This window comes from Saccopteryx bilineata, chromosome 1, assembly GCF_036850765.1.
Source record: "Saccopteryx bilineata isolate mSacBil1 chromosome 1, mSacBil1_pri_phased_curated, whole genome shotgun sequence".
NCBI classification, from domain to species: domain Eukaryota; kingdom Metazoa; phylum Chordata; class Mammalia; order Chiroptera; family Emballonuridae; genus Saccopteryx; species Saccopteryx bilineata.
In genome coordinates this window covers 83,827,794-83,843,894 of record NC_089490.1, presented here as the reverse complement: position 1 = coordinate 83,843,894, position 16,101 = coordinate 83,827,794, and the positions used below count along the sequence as shown (strand labels likewise).

General features: G+C 44.5%; 1 protein-coding gene across 6 annotated transcripts in view; it reads right to left on the bottom strand.

Moving 5' to 3' along the window:
* EFCAB6 (EF-hand calcium binding domain 6) overlaps window positions 1–8,143 on the bottom strand; it is a 200,242-nt gene extending 192,099 nt beyond the window's left edge. For 3 of the 6 annotated variants that reach the window (XM_066255898.1, XM_066255855.1, XM_066255879.1), the window contains exons 1-3: window positions 8,000–8,143; window positions 6,191–6,379; window positions 1,243–1,340 (exon numbers count right to left, since the gene is read on the bottom strand). In XM_066255898.1, the coding sequence (XP_066111995.1) occupies window positions 1,243–1,304 (62 nt within the window). In that variant the 5' untranslated portion in view covers window positions 1,305–1,340; window positions 6,191–6,379; window positions 8,000–8,143. Of the gene's footprint in view, window positions 1–1,242; window positions 1,341–6,190; window positions 6,380–7,999 lie in introns of those variants that run through there. The other 3 variants (XM_066255871.1, XM_066255889.1, XM_066255861.1) reach the window with 3 other exon arrangements.
* Between the last annotated feature and the right edge of the window lie 7,958 nt (window positions 8,144–16,101).

Below are 16,101 nucleotides of genomic sequence, written 5' to 3'. Positions count from 1 at the left end.
CAAGAGTTCCCAGTACATAACCGGTGCTCAAAAGTGTTTCTCAAATTAATGAAGGATTTCCACATCCCTGCATTCAAAGGGCACTCCATTCCAACACACACACCCTCCTTCCCTCCCTCCCACTCCTAGATCTTGTTCAGGATTTTCACTCTCTTTCCCGCGATCCAAGGCAGAAGTTTCAGCATGACCCATGACCTCTCTCACCCCCTATTCTGAGAACTAGTGTGACCAGCATCAGGAAGGGCTTCTTAACACTCATGATCCTTGGGATTCTTCAATAGCTGTCTTTCCTGTTAGTCACGAGAGCAGGGACCACATCTGATGATGATGGTCCAAAAATGCTGAGTTTAACTGAACTGAGGATTGTTGTTTTTGTGATGGTTTTGTCAGACCAAATGCCTTGCCACCCCGGAATATAGATCCTAAAGAAAAAGCTTATACTTGTATTGTTCTGTTTGTAATGTGCTTTCTCTCTCATTTCAAAAAGTGTCTCAGAAATCCACTCTCACCTAATGAACATTCTCGACTCACACCACACCTGATGTGATGACAGATACAGCAACAGACAACGGAGAAAAGTTGTGTCAGAAAAACTGACCGTGCTTTTCGGCTGTCACACAGTTGTTCCCATCCCAGAAACTGTTTGACTGGCAGCCTTCTGAAATGGAAGAGCTGGGAACCATTCGTTCTGCCAGCTCCCGTGTGCAGACAGGGAGGTTTAACACATCCTATTTATAGTGCGCCAGGCCTGCAAGTGCAGGCAAGTGCTGGAGGCTGGAAAGGAGGGTGCACAGGTTTCCAGCTTCAGTCAGTGAGGGAAAGGCTTACTGCTGCTGCCCCCCAGCGCAGAACATGTGAACAGCAGAGAAAACCTGCACTGGCAGCGGGCCCGGTGGCCCTATAGTGAAGCAGGCTGAATCACTCTCTCAATTCTCCTGGCTGTCTAATATTTATAGTCCTGTTGGGCAACAAATTAAGGACATTCAACCTAAAAACCTACAAGCCGATGCTTCTTGATATGTTAAATATGCAAGTTCCTAGACAACTTTGGCACAAAAACCAGCATTTAGTACATGCTGCCTGTATGAGTGACTGACCAACCAGGCGAAAGTGATAATGGTGTCCTTATCAACCTTTCTCTTGAGGCCTTACACCCAGCCCAATACACAGATACATATCCTGAGCTAAACACAATCTTCTGCCCATCAGCTGACATGGATTTGGGAAAGAGAAGCATCTTACCTGGCCTTGGCACTATCTGACTGGATGCTGTTGACATTTGTTTTGGTGCTCTTTCGTTTCATTTTCTTTAAGATATACTCTTTCTGAATTTGTGTATTCTGAAAAATAAGAGAACAATGAGAACACAAGTTGGCAGATTCCCTTACTTAGCTTATCAACCTGCAAGAGTAGAACCTTTGGGTGTGCAAGATAATCAAGTGAAATTGCCAGCTACTAAATTGTGTCGAAAACCTCAGGCAGGTCCTCTATGTGAGCTTCACACCAAATTTTAGGTGTTCCAGGTGGTGAGTTTATGTCAACACTCCTCCTCCCATATCGCCATCTCACAAACACACCTACATACACGCATATACACACAGCCACACAAACCACATACATGTACTCCCACAACACACGTGCACATCACACATGCACACAAACATCACACATACACCCTACTATGGTCCCCTCTATTTTCCTCATATCAGCCAGAATAGTCACTTTAAAATGCTGATCCCTTATTACTTTCTTGCTTTATAAATTCCAATTACTTCCTATTGCCCTTAGAACAAAGAACAAAGTCCTTAATGGTGTCACAAGGCCATACTGATGGGTCATGTCCACTTCTCCAGCTGTCTCCCTCTCCAGGGTTCTCCATGCATTGACCCCACTGGCCCTTGGCAGTCCCTCAGATGTGGCCTTACCATGTGAAAGCTTTTTTCCATAAGCCATAGCCCTCTGCCTAGGCCACTCGTCCTTCTCCCCACTCTGCCTATGAATTCCTCCTTGTCCCAAAGATCAGCAGTTCTCAAATTTGAGTGTCCATCAGAATAACCAGGACAGCTTGTTAGACACCGACTGGCTGGGCCCCAGCTCTACATCCTGGTCCTCGATCTAGATCCTGGGTGGGGGTGGGGCCAGAGAATTGGCCTTGCGGCCAGGTTCCCAGGTGGCGCTGATGCTGAGTACAAATGGCCACCAATCTCTGTGCCTATCACTTCTTCAGGGGGCCTTCTTTGATACCCCCCCATTACACACTTCCACAGGACCCGCATTGTCCCTGATAGCCCTTAGCCCAGTTTGCAACGATGTTATCTATTTGTGAGTAGTCAACTAATGCTTGTCTCTGGGCATCCCCAGATCCCAGGCCAGGAACTAATATTCAGAGGTGTATTCAAACTTATTGAGTGACTATATAAATTTGCTTCCACTCCTGAACCTTGGTAAGGTTAGGGCAGAAATCCCTGCCTTTGGCCTCCAGCCCTCTAAGTAATCAGCAAGTATTGTCAATTTTAGTTGGAAAACATCTCTTAAATCTATTCCTTGCCCCCTCCCTCCCTGATGTCATGGCCCTGTTCATCCTTACTCATCTGGATGAAGAAATAACCTCTTAAGTTGCTTCCTGGTCTCCAGCTTCTCTAACCCATCCTCCTCCGTTGCCAAGCTTTATCCTCCCAAAACACAGATATGGTGTCATGTTACTCCTTGGCTTAAAAATATGCGATGCAAAACTATACAGGTATTAAAATTCCATAGAACTATGCACAAAGAAAAAATGAATTCATGTCAAAACTGGTGAAGTCTGATAAAGTCTGTTTAGTTACTAGTATTGTGCAGTGGCAGTAGCCTGGTTTGATAATTGTCCTACGGTTATTTCGTAAGATGGTATCACTGGAAGAAGTGACTCACTGGACCTCTCCGTACTAATTCTGCAACTTTTCTGAGAATAAAAATTTCTTAAATATACAAAGAAAACGTCCAACACCAGGGCCTAAGATAATTCACATCATTAATAACCTGGCCCCGGTGACTCTTCCAGACACTACAGCTCCGGGCATGCTGCATTTTTACAGTACTCCAATACACCATGTGCTTCCTCACCTCTGTATTCTGGCTCACTCTTTTGCTAGAACTTCCTCCCTCCTTTTCCACCTGCCACACTTCAATTCATCTTCTTGAACTGAGCACCCTCCTTCTTGAGGCCCTCTTATCCTCCTTAAACAAAACCAACCATGCCTTTCCAGAGAATGTTTTGCTGATTGTTTAGTTAGTAAAGGAAAGGACAGAAAGGTCAAAGGCACCTGTAATTCCATTACTTTGCTACGGTACTGGGGGGGAGCATAAATATAAAGTAAAAGTATGAACCTCCAGCCTGTCCTCCTAGTTCTGCGTCTATTTTCACTTTGATTCTCTGCCTCCATATTTTTCTCTTGGCTGTTTATCGGTGGCCCCTCCAGTAGAGTCAGTAGCACTCATCTTCCTGCACTAAACACTGACCACACAGCCTGGTGCACAGGTAAGCACTCCATCAACCTTTGTTCCTGTTGGACCACAGCTATCAACACCTACTACTGTGAGGGCAAGAAGCTTGGGCTCATTTTACCCTTATTTTGAAAGCTAAACAATGTTCTAAGTAGGAGCAGGAAACTGTGATATGCTCTGTAGGTCCTCCCTAGCTTTAAATCAGCCTCAGTTTAGGTTTTCTAAATAAAGAGATTTCTAAGATATTAATGAACTCAGGATTACTTGAGAACTTGGTAAAGCAGAAATTAGCAAAGATTATTAAACCAATACCCCCCAAGGCACCACCAAGTCACACCCCATCAAACACACTTCTTAACCACAGCAGAAACTCAAATAGAGGGCTATTTCAGTGATGTATGTAATCACCAGTTTATATTGATGTCCAGTTTTTAACAGATGCTATTGATATCAAAATCATAACAAAAGTGCCATCCATCTGCCTTGGCATCCAGAGAAAACATAATTCAACACAAGGGTAAAAAATGCGCACAGCCAAAGCGAAATGGCATCAGAAGCAAAAATTTGTTGGAATTGGTATCGTGCGGGGAAAATTATCATGTGACTAAATTGGAAAAAAGTTACAAGCAACACAAAAGATTTTGGCAAATAAATCCAAATACTTGAGAAAAATCTTCTCCATGTCTATTCTGATATTAAATGGATGTTCTGTTGTTTTGGAACACATACCCTAGAAAGTTCCCTTTTTAGCCTTTCATATGCTCACTCACTCAGTTATTGAGCATCTACAGTGGGAAAAATTAAGGGGTTGGAATCATACTGGTTCCACTGTCTTCTGTACAAACTTGCAAGTTAATTAATCTCCTCCTGACCCAGTTTCCTCATTTGCAAAATGCTGAAATAATCTTTCTCTGTACTGGAATCTAGGGATGAGGTCCATGTGTCTGCCTCTGTAGAACTTCAGTCTCTGACCTTACATGCAAGTGTGTGAAATTATTTTTCTAGAGAGAGGATAGATTACTTTCACCAGCTTCTCCAAGAGCAAGTGACCCAAAACAATTAAGCATCATGCTGTAAAGGCTGTGGAAGAATTGTAATGTATCTGAAGAGCCTTACACACAGCACGCTGTGTTCATTTGGCAGCTGTTATTAATTTTAGGTACCAGGAAGGATCAGAAATAGAAACCAAACAGATCTCAGGACAGAAGGCAGGTAGACAGTTACAGAGTAAGGTGTTGAGTGACATCTTCGGGTTTTATAGGCCAACAAAGGAGGGCAAACCAAAGTCAGACCAGCAGACAGCAGGAGAAAGTGACAAGGCAGAGCACAGGCGTACCAGGTCAGTGATGACCACCACTGAGGCTCCTCAATGCCTAGTCAAGGTTTGGCATATAGTAGGTGCTCAGCAAATAGCTGTGAAGCAAGCAAACAAGTGAATGAAACCAACGCAGGGGACAGGATAACACCATTTTATAATTTCCGAGGAAAAAACAAGTTAGGTGTTGCTGAAAAGCATTGATATTCAAAACCACTTTAAAAATTCCATATACAAGTAGTAGTCTACATTCTCTCTCTGAATAGTGAGGACACTAAGCCTACACCTTTGTCATTTAGTGGGACTCAAGTCCTTCTCAGGCTTTGCCATGAACCCCAAAACAATTGCTTGTTAGACCTAGGTGTTAGACAAGCTTTATTTTTTCCAGAGGAATTAAAATGCTTTATTTGCCTGGACAAAATTAATTCAATTTTCTTCTATTTTCTTTTTTTAAAATTTCCTTGTCCTTGAGTTCAAGAAACTCAGAACTAAATGTGTAGCCCAACTATATTAACCATTAAGGATGATCTGAGTATTTTCTCTCCTCTCCTAATGTTAACTTTCCCATTCAATCTGTGCTGCTCATGACTCTGACTTACATGTTTTCATTCTACCCCATCATATGTATTTGTACAGTCATCGCAAACCTCAGCGGGCCACACAGAGCATTTACATACTTGTGAGCACTGGAGTGCGGGTCAAGGGCATGGGTTCTGTTATGAGGCAGTCCTGGAGTAGAAGCCATGTGCCATCATTTGTCAGCTCAATAGCCCCTTACCTCCTGCAATATGGAAAGAGTAACTGTACTTTTCCATAAGCAGCTGATAAGGGCTAAATTTTAGAGAAAATGTATGTGATGCCCCAAAATGTGCCTGGAACATAGTAAGTGCTCAGTGAGCATTAGCCAGGAGTAGCAGGCATGACTGTGGAACTAGCCCAAGTGGTAGAACTGCAGACAAACGTGTGGAGAGGAAGAACAACAGCGCCCCCTGCAACAGAGTAAAGGAAACCAAATAGCAGTTAAAGGTCAACAGTAAGAGGGAAAGGTGGAAAACAAAGCTCTCACTGGAAGGGTCTCCTGTGCATGTTCTCTGTACCCAATTTTCTCAAACACATCCTTCACTGTCCACCTGTTCTTCTAAATGGTGTGCATATCCTGAAGAGTATTGTGATGAAAGTGAATTAATCTTTAAATAGTATAAGAATCCAATCTCTACTTGTGAACCTAAATTTGGGATACTTTTAGATAAATATACTTGAAGAAAAGTCAGTGACTGTTAGCATCTTGTCTCGCTCGCAGTTCCTCGTCCCTGTGACACCGCCAATTTCTCCATCCTGGCAGGGGGAGGAGCCACCCAAGAAAACCTCCAGGGACTCTCACCACTGACTCACCCTAAACACTCCCTCTGGATGTGCACCTGGAAAGAAGCTTGATTAAAGCAATGATGTTGTTAACAGCCAGTGGGCTTCCAAGAGATCCTTGCTCTGGGCCGGAGCCGGGCTGCAGACCATCCTCCTGGAGCCAGTTCTGTCTCCGGGTGCCAGTGGGCTGAGGGAGTCAGCATGGGGAAGGCTGGATGACTGGAAAAGGGCAGAAAAAAGGCAGACAAAATTGAAAGCAAATTTAAGGTCTCAGAGGAGCATTTCTTTTTCTTTTTCTTTTTCTAGCGAGCAAGGAACAGACAGGGAGAAGAGAAGCATCAACTCATAGTTGCAGCACCTTAGTTGATCATTGATTGCTTTTTCATGTGTCTTGACTATGGAGGGGGCGGGGCTCCAGCCAAGCCAGTGACCTTGGGCTTAAGCCAACAACCTTTAGGCTCAAGCCAGCGACCATGGGGTCACATGTATGATCCCACACTCAGGCTGGTGACCCCACGCTCAAGCCAGTGACCTAGGGGGTTTTGAACGTGGGTCCTGAGAGTCCCAAGCCAACGCTCTAGACACTGTGCCACTGCCTGGCCTCGGAAGAGCATTTCTTGACAACTGTCTCCCTGCAACCAACGTGAGCCAGCACTACGCCGAGGGTGCAGGGCAAGGGCAAGTGCAGATAACCACAGTCAAAACCTTGTCCCCTGAGAGCCTAGTGAGGTTGAGTGGGAGGCACATACGTCCCTGGACAATCAAAGGGCTGGTGCCTGACTCACTCTCCAATACTGGGGATGTAACCAAAGAAATGTCAGTTGGATTGGAGACCATGAAAAGGAAGCAATGAAGGAACTACAGTGTGGGAATGTCGATTTTTTTTCCTTTTTTTATAGCATTTCTGCACATTCATCCATCAAGGAGCACATACTTAAGAAACATGACTCTCCTTCAGAGTGAAGTGATTTACCAATTGTCTTAAATTAAGCTCTGTGCAACCAAATGTGTCACAAAGTGCCTGCAAACCAAATTTCTGAGGAGAAAATTGGTGTGGTCTGAGGAAAAAGAATGTTCTAGAAAGAACAGATTTTTTTTTCTTTTTTTTTTTACAGGAGACAAAAGTGCTTAAATTGAATTCTGACTTTGTAGCTTACTAGTTATGTGGTGTGGGGCAGCTGTGTTAGGCTCGCTGGCTGGTTTACAGCTACGGGCCCTTTGCCTAATTAGTGCGTGAACACGTGGCAATGTCACATGTATTTGGCCTGTATAAGGCTACTGGGTGCTTGCACTCAGGGGCGTTGCAGAGGCCATTTTGCTAGTTGTTTGCCTGAGAGGCAGTTTCCCCTACCTGTGTGCTTGTTCCCTGTTGTGAGACTTTATTAAACTGAATGGTCCAACCCTTTCCAGCTCGCAGTTTTCCTACTGTCGGCCCAAATCCAAAGTGAACCTGCCTAGCCTTTTACATGTGGTATTTGGAAAAATCCCTCACCGCACTCCCCCACAGCCCCAGGGCTCAAGTCCTCACACATCCGGGAAGGGAGGCCTCAGGTCAGCTCCACGGGAACAGGACCCTCCCATTCTCCGCGGTAGCCATAGCGCTTACGCCGCGCTGGGCACCGGCTGGCGCGCCACAGACACAGGAGAAAACGAGTCACCAGCTATCTACCACCAACGAGGCGGGGAGGCTCTCTGTCGCCCGGGTGGGCGGCAGCCGTCTCAAGACTGTGGGACCTTCAAAATTGCCCGCCCGCCCGCTCGCTCCGAAGCCCGCTCCGAAGCTCTGCTGCCCTTGCGGCTCGCGCGCGGGATCCGGAAGCCAAGGCCCCATCGCCTTACCCGCACCCCCTCCCGACTCTCCTCCTCGTGGGGCCACAAGTGCGCGCAGGGAGCCTGGGACACGTAGGTGCCGAAGCTCAGCTCACTCGGCGTTTCTAGGACGCTGTTGCTCCAGCGACGACAACGCTCGCTTAGTGGAGGATGTTTGGCCGCACTCGGGAATAAGCCGAGCTCCGATTGGCCAAGTCAACTACGGACTCCAGCGCGCGGTTAATGGCTCGTGGCCACGCCCCTTTACCGAAAGTCCTGACCCTGAGGCGCGGGAACGTGCCTTGACGACGTGAGTCGGGGAAGCGGTTTTCTGTACATTCCCTAGGTGCGAGCGGGCGGTTGGGCTCGTCGCGCCGAACCGCTTGGAGCCGCGTAGGCCAGCCCGCTCCTGAGAAGCACTCCTCACTTGGAAAAACCAGGAGTACCAACTCCAACTCTGAGTCTGAAAGAAGGGAGGAATGGATCCAAAGACCCGACCACGTGCTACGCCTTCCTAAACATTAGGACTGACGGCGATTGCGATTGTTGCACTAATTGTGTCTAGTTGTGTCACGCTGGCTTTCACCAGGAGACTGAGAGCCCATGAAGGCGGGTCCAGCCTGCTTCGACCCACAAATGTATCCTCAAGGTTCAGTAGCTGGTCGCTAGATGAACCCGTTCTTAGCCACACTCAACGGCTGAGTGGGAGCTCAGGAAGTCCTGTTGATATTCAGCAGCAATGGCAGTAGTTGTTATTGTGCCTTAGGGAGCACTTTGCCGACACCCATCTAAGTGTGTTCCTTGTCATTCATTCTACCTTGATCCTCAGAGCAGCCCTGTTAAGCATGTTTTACTGAGGCACAGAGAGGATGTTCTGCCCAAGGACACACAGCTACTCAATGGCAGAACCAGAATTAGAACCCGGGCAGGTTAGTGCGCTGGGCGTGCTCTTCAACACCCTGCCATACCACTCACTCGTGGAGAGAGGTAGTGACTCAGCATCAGCTTGCTGAGGAGTTTCCTCCCTGCAGTTCTGGCAGCAGGTAAATTGGAGGATGTCGTCCTGGATGCTCTGAGGACAAATCTGCACTGTAACTACATGGCTAGCAGACCACTCACCAAGAGAGGTATAGCAAAGCTCTCTCTCCTAGGAACTGCACCATCTTCCTCTTCACCCTGAGTGAATGCCCTCACCTCAGATCTCACTGAGAAAAGGAATTCGTAAGGATGGAGCATACATGTTGTCCCACAACTGCTTTGGCACTAACTCTTCTTTCCCTCTTGTTTCCAAAGATGAACAGTCACTTTGCACTGGGACCAGTTCCTCCATTGGGGTCCAAAATCCCATCCCAGTTTGCCTCTTGGATTTCATCTTAGTCCAGCAGTTCACAGTAGACTGGGAACCCTTGTGGTCTCTGGACCGTTTCAAAGAGTCCGTAATCAAAACTGTTTCCATAATAATACTTAGATGTTGCTCGCCTTTTTACTCCTATTTTTTTAAGGCGTGTACGGTCGGGTTTTCCCTACGTAATCTGTGATATTGCTGCAGATAGGATGGCCAAGCAGATAGGGGAATCCAGCTGTCTTCTGCTGAGACAGTAAAGAGGTTTATCAAAATATAAAAACTGTCTTCCTTTAAACTCATTTCTTTTTTTATTTTGAAAAGCATTTTCGGCCCTGGCCGGTTGGCTCAGTGGTAGAGCGTCGGCCTGGCGTGCAGAAGTCCCGGGTTCGATTCCCGACTAGGGCACACAGGAGAAGTGCCCATCTGCTTCTCCACTCCTCCCCCTCTCCTTCCTCTCTGTCTCTCTCTCCCCCTCCCGCAGCCAAGGCTCCATTGGAGCAAAATGGCCGGGGCGCTGGAGATGGCTCCATGGCCTCTGCCTCAGGTGCTAGAGTGGCTCTGGTAGCAACAGAGCAACGCCCCAGATGGGCAGAGCATCGCCCCCTGGCGGGCGTGCTGGGTGGATCCCTGTCGGGCGCATGCGGGAATCTGTCTGGTTTCTGGCTTCAGAAAAATAAAAAAAGAAAATAAAAAAAGAAAATCATTTTCATAAAAATGATAATATGTAATGGGTTTATTGTTATTTTAAATGAGTTAACAAAAGTTTAAACCTTTAATCAGTTTTACTTTCTAATGTAAATATTGATGGATACAACCCACAACAACGAAAGCTCTTTGGGATCCTCAATACTTTCCAAGAGTGCAAGTGGGTCCAGAGGCCAAGGAGTGTGGTCCACAGACCAAAAGGGCTTAGGTTATTGCCTCTCTCCCCCCTCCTCCTCTCTCTCCTCTCACTCTCTCATCTCTACAGCCAACAATCTCATTCCCTTCTCTCTCTTTCCCTTCATCTTTCTCTCTCAAAATATGTTGTTTAGCCTGACCAGGTGGTGGCGCAGTGGATAGAGCGTCGGATTGGGATGCGGAAGGACCCAGGTTCGAGACCCCGAGGTCGCCAGCTTGAGCACGGGCTCATCTGGCTTGAGCAAAGAGCTCACCAGCTTAGACCCAAGGTTGCTGGCTCCAGCAGGGGGTTACTCGGTCTTCTGAAGGCCCGCGGTCAAGGCATATGTGAGAAAGCAATCAGTGAACAACTAAGAAGTCGCAATGCACAACAAGAAACTGATGATTGATGCTTCTCATCTCTCTCCGTTCCTGTCTGTCTGTCCCTGTCTATCTCTGCCTCTGTAAAAAAAAAAAAAAAAAAAAAAAAAATGTTTATATCCAGTGACTTTCATTTATTAATTCTACTTAATAATAAGCTTCTTTGTATTTTCAATTTACACAATCTGGTGATCTGAAAATAATGGGTTTTATTTCTTCTTTTCTCATCTTTATATTTTAGATGTTTTTGTTTTTTAGGTGAGAGGAGGGAAGATAATGAGGCAGACTCCCACATGCACCTTGACCAGGATCGCCCCCGCAATCCTGTCTGAGGCCAATGCTCGAGTACCAAGCTATTTTCAGTGCCTGAGGCGGATATGTTCCAGTCAACTGAGCTATCCTCAGTGCCTGGGGCCATGCTCAAACCAATCAAGCCACTGGCTGCAGGAGAAGAAGAGGGAAAGAAGGGGGAGAAGCAGATGGTCACTTCTCTAGTGTGCCCTAACCAGGAATCAAACCTGGGACATCCATACACCAGACCAATGCTCTATCCACTGAGCCACCAACAGCCAGGGCCAAGATGTTTCTCTTCCTGTATTGCACTGACTAGAATCTCCAACATAAGGTGAAAGAGTGGTGATTTCAGACTTTCTCTCTGATTTCCATGCTTTGGGTTTTTTGTTTGTTTATAAGTACATCAGAGTAAGAAAGTCTCCTTCTAGTCATAGTTAGCTAAGAACTTTTATTTTAAACAAGGGTTGAATTTTATCAAACCTTTTTCTTCATTTATTGAAATGATCCTTTGGTTTTTCTCCTTTATTCTGCAAATGTGGTGAATGTTTAATGTTGACACTACTATTAATTTCTGGAATAACTATTGTTTTTACATATCACTGGATTGAATCATCTATATTTTGTTTAGAATATTTGTGTCACTAATGGACATCCAAAATTTTAATGGACAGACACAGCTGGGCTCACACATTTATATGTGCTGCTTATAGCTGCTTTTGCACTGAACTGGCCAAGTGAAGAACTGTCAACAGGGACTGGGACCCACACGCTTATAATGTTGACTCTCTGGCCCTTTGCAAAAATAGTTTGCCAGTCTCTGGTCATTTTTATGGAAGATATTGACCAATGATTTTCGTTTTTTGTCATGTCCTTGTCAGATTTTAATATGAAAGTTATAGTTTCCCACTTTTTCAGTTCTCTTGTGTCTGTGTAATATTTGTGTGACTATGTATGTGTGTTTAAATGTGGGGAAACTCATTGGTGAAGGAGTTTTTTCATGGGAGGTTTTAATAATTGGTTCAAGTTCTACATTAATTATAAGACTATACAAATGTTCTATTTTGTTCGGTAAGTTGTGTTTTCCAAAGAAGCTGTCTACTTCATTTTAACCCTTTGAGTAGTACAAATGTTCATGTACGTCCTCGTATCTCCTGACCATCCAGAGTACAATTGATTTATTTTTAAAATGTGTAAGGTAACATTAAAAAAAGGGCAAATGTACGTTCTTCTTGTTTCCATAAATTGGTTACCAAACAAACATGATTTTAAGTTAATAAAACTGTAACTGGAACTAATTTCATTTTTTGAAAACAGAACTTACTCCCCCGTGTCAGCAAGCATGAAAAGAATTCACTACTCCTGTAAGTGTGGATATGATCGATGTTAATTAGCATTTGATTCAAAATCTTGTTTGAATTTCCATTGTAATGTCTTTTTTGACACATGGTAGTCTAGAACTGTATTTCCAAACATTTGGGCATCCCTCAACTATTTTTTGTCTCTGATTTCAACTAATAAAACTGTAACTGGAACTAATTTCATTTTTTGAAAAAAGAACTTACTCCCCCGTGTCAGCAAGCATGAAAAGAATTCACTACTCAAAGGGTTGTCAAACTTACTGGCATAACATTGTTTATAATCTTCTCTCAGAACAGTGTCTGTTGAATCTAGGGTGACCAACCATCTTGTTTTCCAGGGAACAGAGTGGCCTCCTAGGACATGAGGCTTGAGGAGCTATAACCAGAACAGTCCAGGCAAACTGGGACAGTTGGTCACCCTGGTTGGATCCATAGTGATATCTCATTTATCTTTCCTGTTTGTGATTTATTGAGGTTATTAGCCTTTTCCAAGAAATCTATTCATTTTCATTCATTAATTCCTGCTCTTCATTATTTCCTTCCTTCTTTTCTTTTGGATTTAATTTGCTATCCTTTTCCTAGCATGATGAAATGAATATGTAGATCATTGGTTTTCCGACTTTTTTTCTTTTTTAAGACATGTGTTTGAGACTATAAATCCCCCTCTAGGCATGGTTGTAGCTGCATCCTAGAAGTGTGGATATGATTGATGTTAATTAGCATTTGATTCAAAATCTTGTTTGAATTTCCATTGTAATGTCTTTTTTGACACATGGTAGTCTAGAACTATATTTCCAAACATTTGGGCATCCCTCAACTATTTTTTGTCTCTGATTTCAACTTAATTCCACTATGGTCATACTACATACAAGTAAGATTTCAATTTGTTGAAATTTTTAAAGAGTTACCTTACGGTTCACTATATAGTCAATTTCGGTAAATGTTCTAGCTATATGTACTTGAAAATGTGTTTTTTGAAGTTGTTAGGTGAAGTTTTGGGTTTCTTTAATTAGGGCAAGTTTTTTTTAATTAAAAATTATTTTTCCATCGATTTGAGAGAAAGAAGAGGGGAGGGAGGAAGGGAGAGAGAAAGAGAAACATCAACTCATTGTTTCACTTAGTTCCATTTAGTTGTGCACTCATTGATTGCTTGCCATACATGCCCTGACTGTGGGTTGAACCCATAAACTCTGGCACGCCAGTTGGATGCTTTGTCCACTGAGCCACCCAGCCAGGGCCTAAGTAAGACAAGTTTGTTAATTGTGTTGTCAGAATTTTCTATTGCTATACTAATTTTTGCTGTTGCTGTTTGTTTCAGTTTCCAAGAAAGATGACACTATAAATTGTATTTAGTGTGGGTCTGCTGGCAGTAAATTGATTCAGTTTTTTATTTATCTGAAAACGCGTTTATTCACCTTTTTATTTTTGACAGAGTCAGGGAAAGAGACAGATAGGGACAGACATGAAGGGAGAGAGATGAGAAGCATCAATTCTTGGTTGTGGCACCTTAGTTGTTCAATGATTGCTTTCTCATATGTACCTTGACTAGGGGGCTGCAACAGAGCTAGTAACTCCTTGCTCAAGCCAGCAACCTTGAGCTCAAGCCAACAACCGTGGGCTTCAAGCCAACAACCTTTGAGCTCAAGCTAATGACCATGGGGTCATGTCTGTGATCCCACACTCAAGCCAGCGACCCTGTGCTCAAGCTGGTGAGCCCGCGCTCAAGCCAGATGAGCCTGTGCTCGAGCCAGCAACCTCAGGGTTTTGAACCTCGGCCCTCCACATCCCATTCCGATGCTCTATCCACTGCACCACTGCCTGGTCCGTCTCATCTTCATTTTTAAAGGTTGTTTTTCCTGAGTATAGAACTCCAGGTCTTTAGTTATTTTTGTTCAGCATCTTAAAGATGCCATATTCTGGGCCTCCAGCATTTCTGTTGCAAACTCTACTTATTGTCTGTGTAATTATTATTCTTTTGAAAGTAACGTGTCTTTCTTTTCTTAGGAAAATTTTAAGATGGGCCTGGGTGTGGTTTTCTTTGTTTTTATCCTGCTTGGGTTCCGTAGCCTGTCTTGAATCTGTGGTTTAGATTTTTTTTTTTATCCATTTTTAGAGAGAGAGGAGAAAGAGAGAGAGAATGGGGGAGGACCAGGAAGCACCAACTCCCATATGTGCGCTGAGTAGGCAAGCCCAGGGTTTTGAACCGGCGACCTCAGCATTCCAGGTTGACACTTTATCCGCTGCACCACCACAGGTCAGGCTTGTGGCATAAAGTCTTTCATCAGTTTTGGAAAATCCTCAGCCAGTATCTCCTCAAAGATTGCTCTGCCCCTTTTCTCTTCCCCTTCTGTGACTTTGAGCCACAAGGACCTATTCCCACAACACTAGGACAGTTGTTTTAAAAAATACATTCCATGGCTATTTGTTTGTAATCCCCAGGATTATCTCATTGGATTGTATTTTAGAAGATCTATTTTAAATAACATCCAACACATATATATATATATATATGCATATATATATATATGCACAATTATGTGGCACTAGGAATTTACAAAATCTGTGTTAAATTTCTCTCTCCAATTCCATCAGGTGCCTTCTTGTTCAAAGTCAGCAATATATGGGGTAATTTGTTGTTTAAAGCAAAGTAACTGAGACAGCAAGCTGCTACATGAAAGTCTTTGCAAGATTCTTGTTGGGTTTTTTTTGTTTTTTGTGTGTGTGTGTGTTGTTGTTTTTTGTATTTTTCCGAAGCTGGAAACGGGGAGACAGACTCCCGCATGCGCCCGACCGGGATCCACCTGGCACGCCCACCAGGGGCGATGCTCTGACCACCAGGGGCAATGTTCTGCCCCTCCGGGGCGTCGCTCTGCCGCGACCAGAGCCACTCTAGCGCCTGGGGCAGAGGCCAAGGAGCCGTCCCCAGCGCCCGGGCCATCTCCGCTCCTATGGAGCCTTGGCTGCGGGAGGGGAAGATAGAGACAGAGAGGAAGGAGAGGGGGAGGGGTGGAGAAGCAGATGGGCGCCTCTCCTGTGTGCCCTGGCCGGGAATCGAACCCGGGACTTCTGCACGCCAGGCTGACGCTCTACCACTGAGCCAACCAGCCAGGGCCAAGATTCTTGTTTTTAGTAACACTTTTATTCTGAGTGAAATTGTACATGAAAACTCTAATAGTTGGCTTTGTGAGCAAAGATGGGACTTTTAATAAGTGTCTTTTGAACCAACCTGAACTCACTAGTGAAATGTATGAAGATTATAGACCCCATGATCCTAGTCAAATTCGCTTATGCTCAGGGTGATTTCTGCCTTAGCTGTAGCAGGAATTAGCCGCAAACAAAGGATAATAAATGCCCAGACAACTTGATGAAGGAAGAATTTATTAGTAGCTAGTTGAGCATGTGGAGCTAGTAGCACCAAAAACGCGAGCTCCCCGAAGTTCGATTTCTTACATCTTATATACCTTTACAGCTTTAGCTTTCACGTGACAAGTGCCTGATTTCTTTGACTTCTTTGCAGACCTACGTGACTTTTGTGTCTCCAGGAGGGCAGGGAGTATGAAAGGAGATTCGAACCGTTTGTCCTTGACTGTTCACATATCCCGTTGTTCTTGCCTGGATTGCAAGTTATTTCAGAGAACTGGTAAGGGCTTCACAGCTGGGATTTGTTACTTTTTCAAACTTTCTCAGTCAGCCCTTCCTCCCTCAATCCAAAATGCTGAGGTCACTGGCTTGAGTGTAAGATCACAGACATTGCAGGCCCCTTCTCCTGCATTCTTCTGATTTCTCCTCTCTCATAGCAGTACCCAAAATAATTCTCCTATTTTCACCGGTCTCCAAGTGTAAAAAGGTTGAAAATCACCGCTCTAAAGTATTTT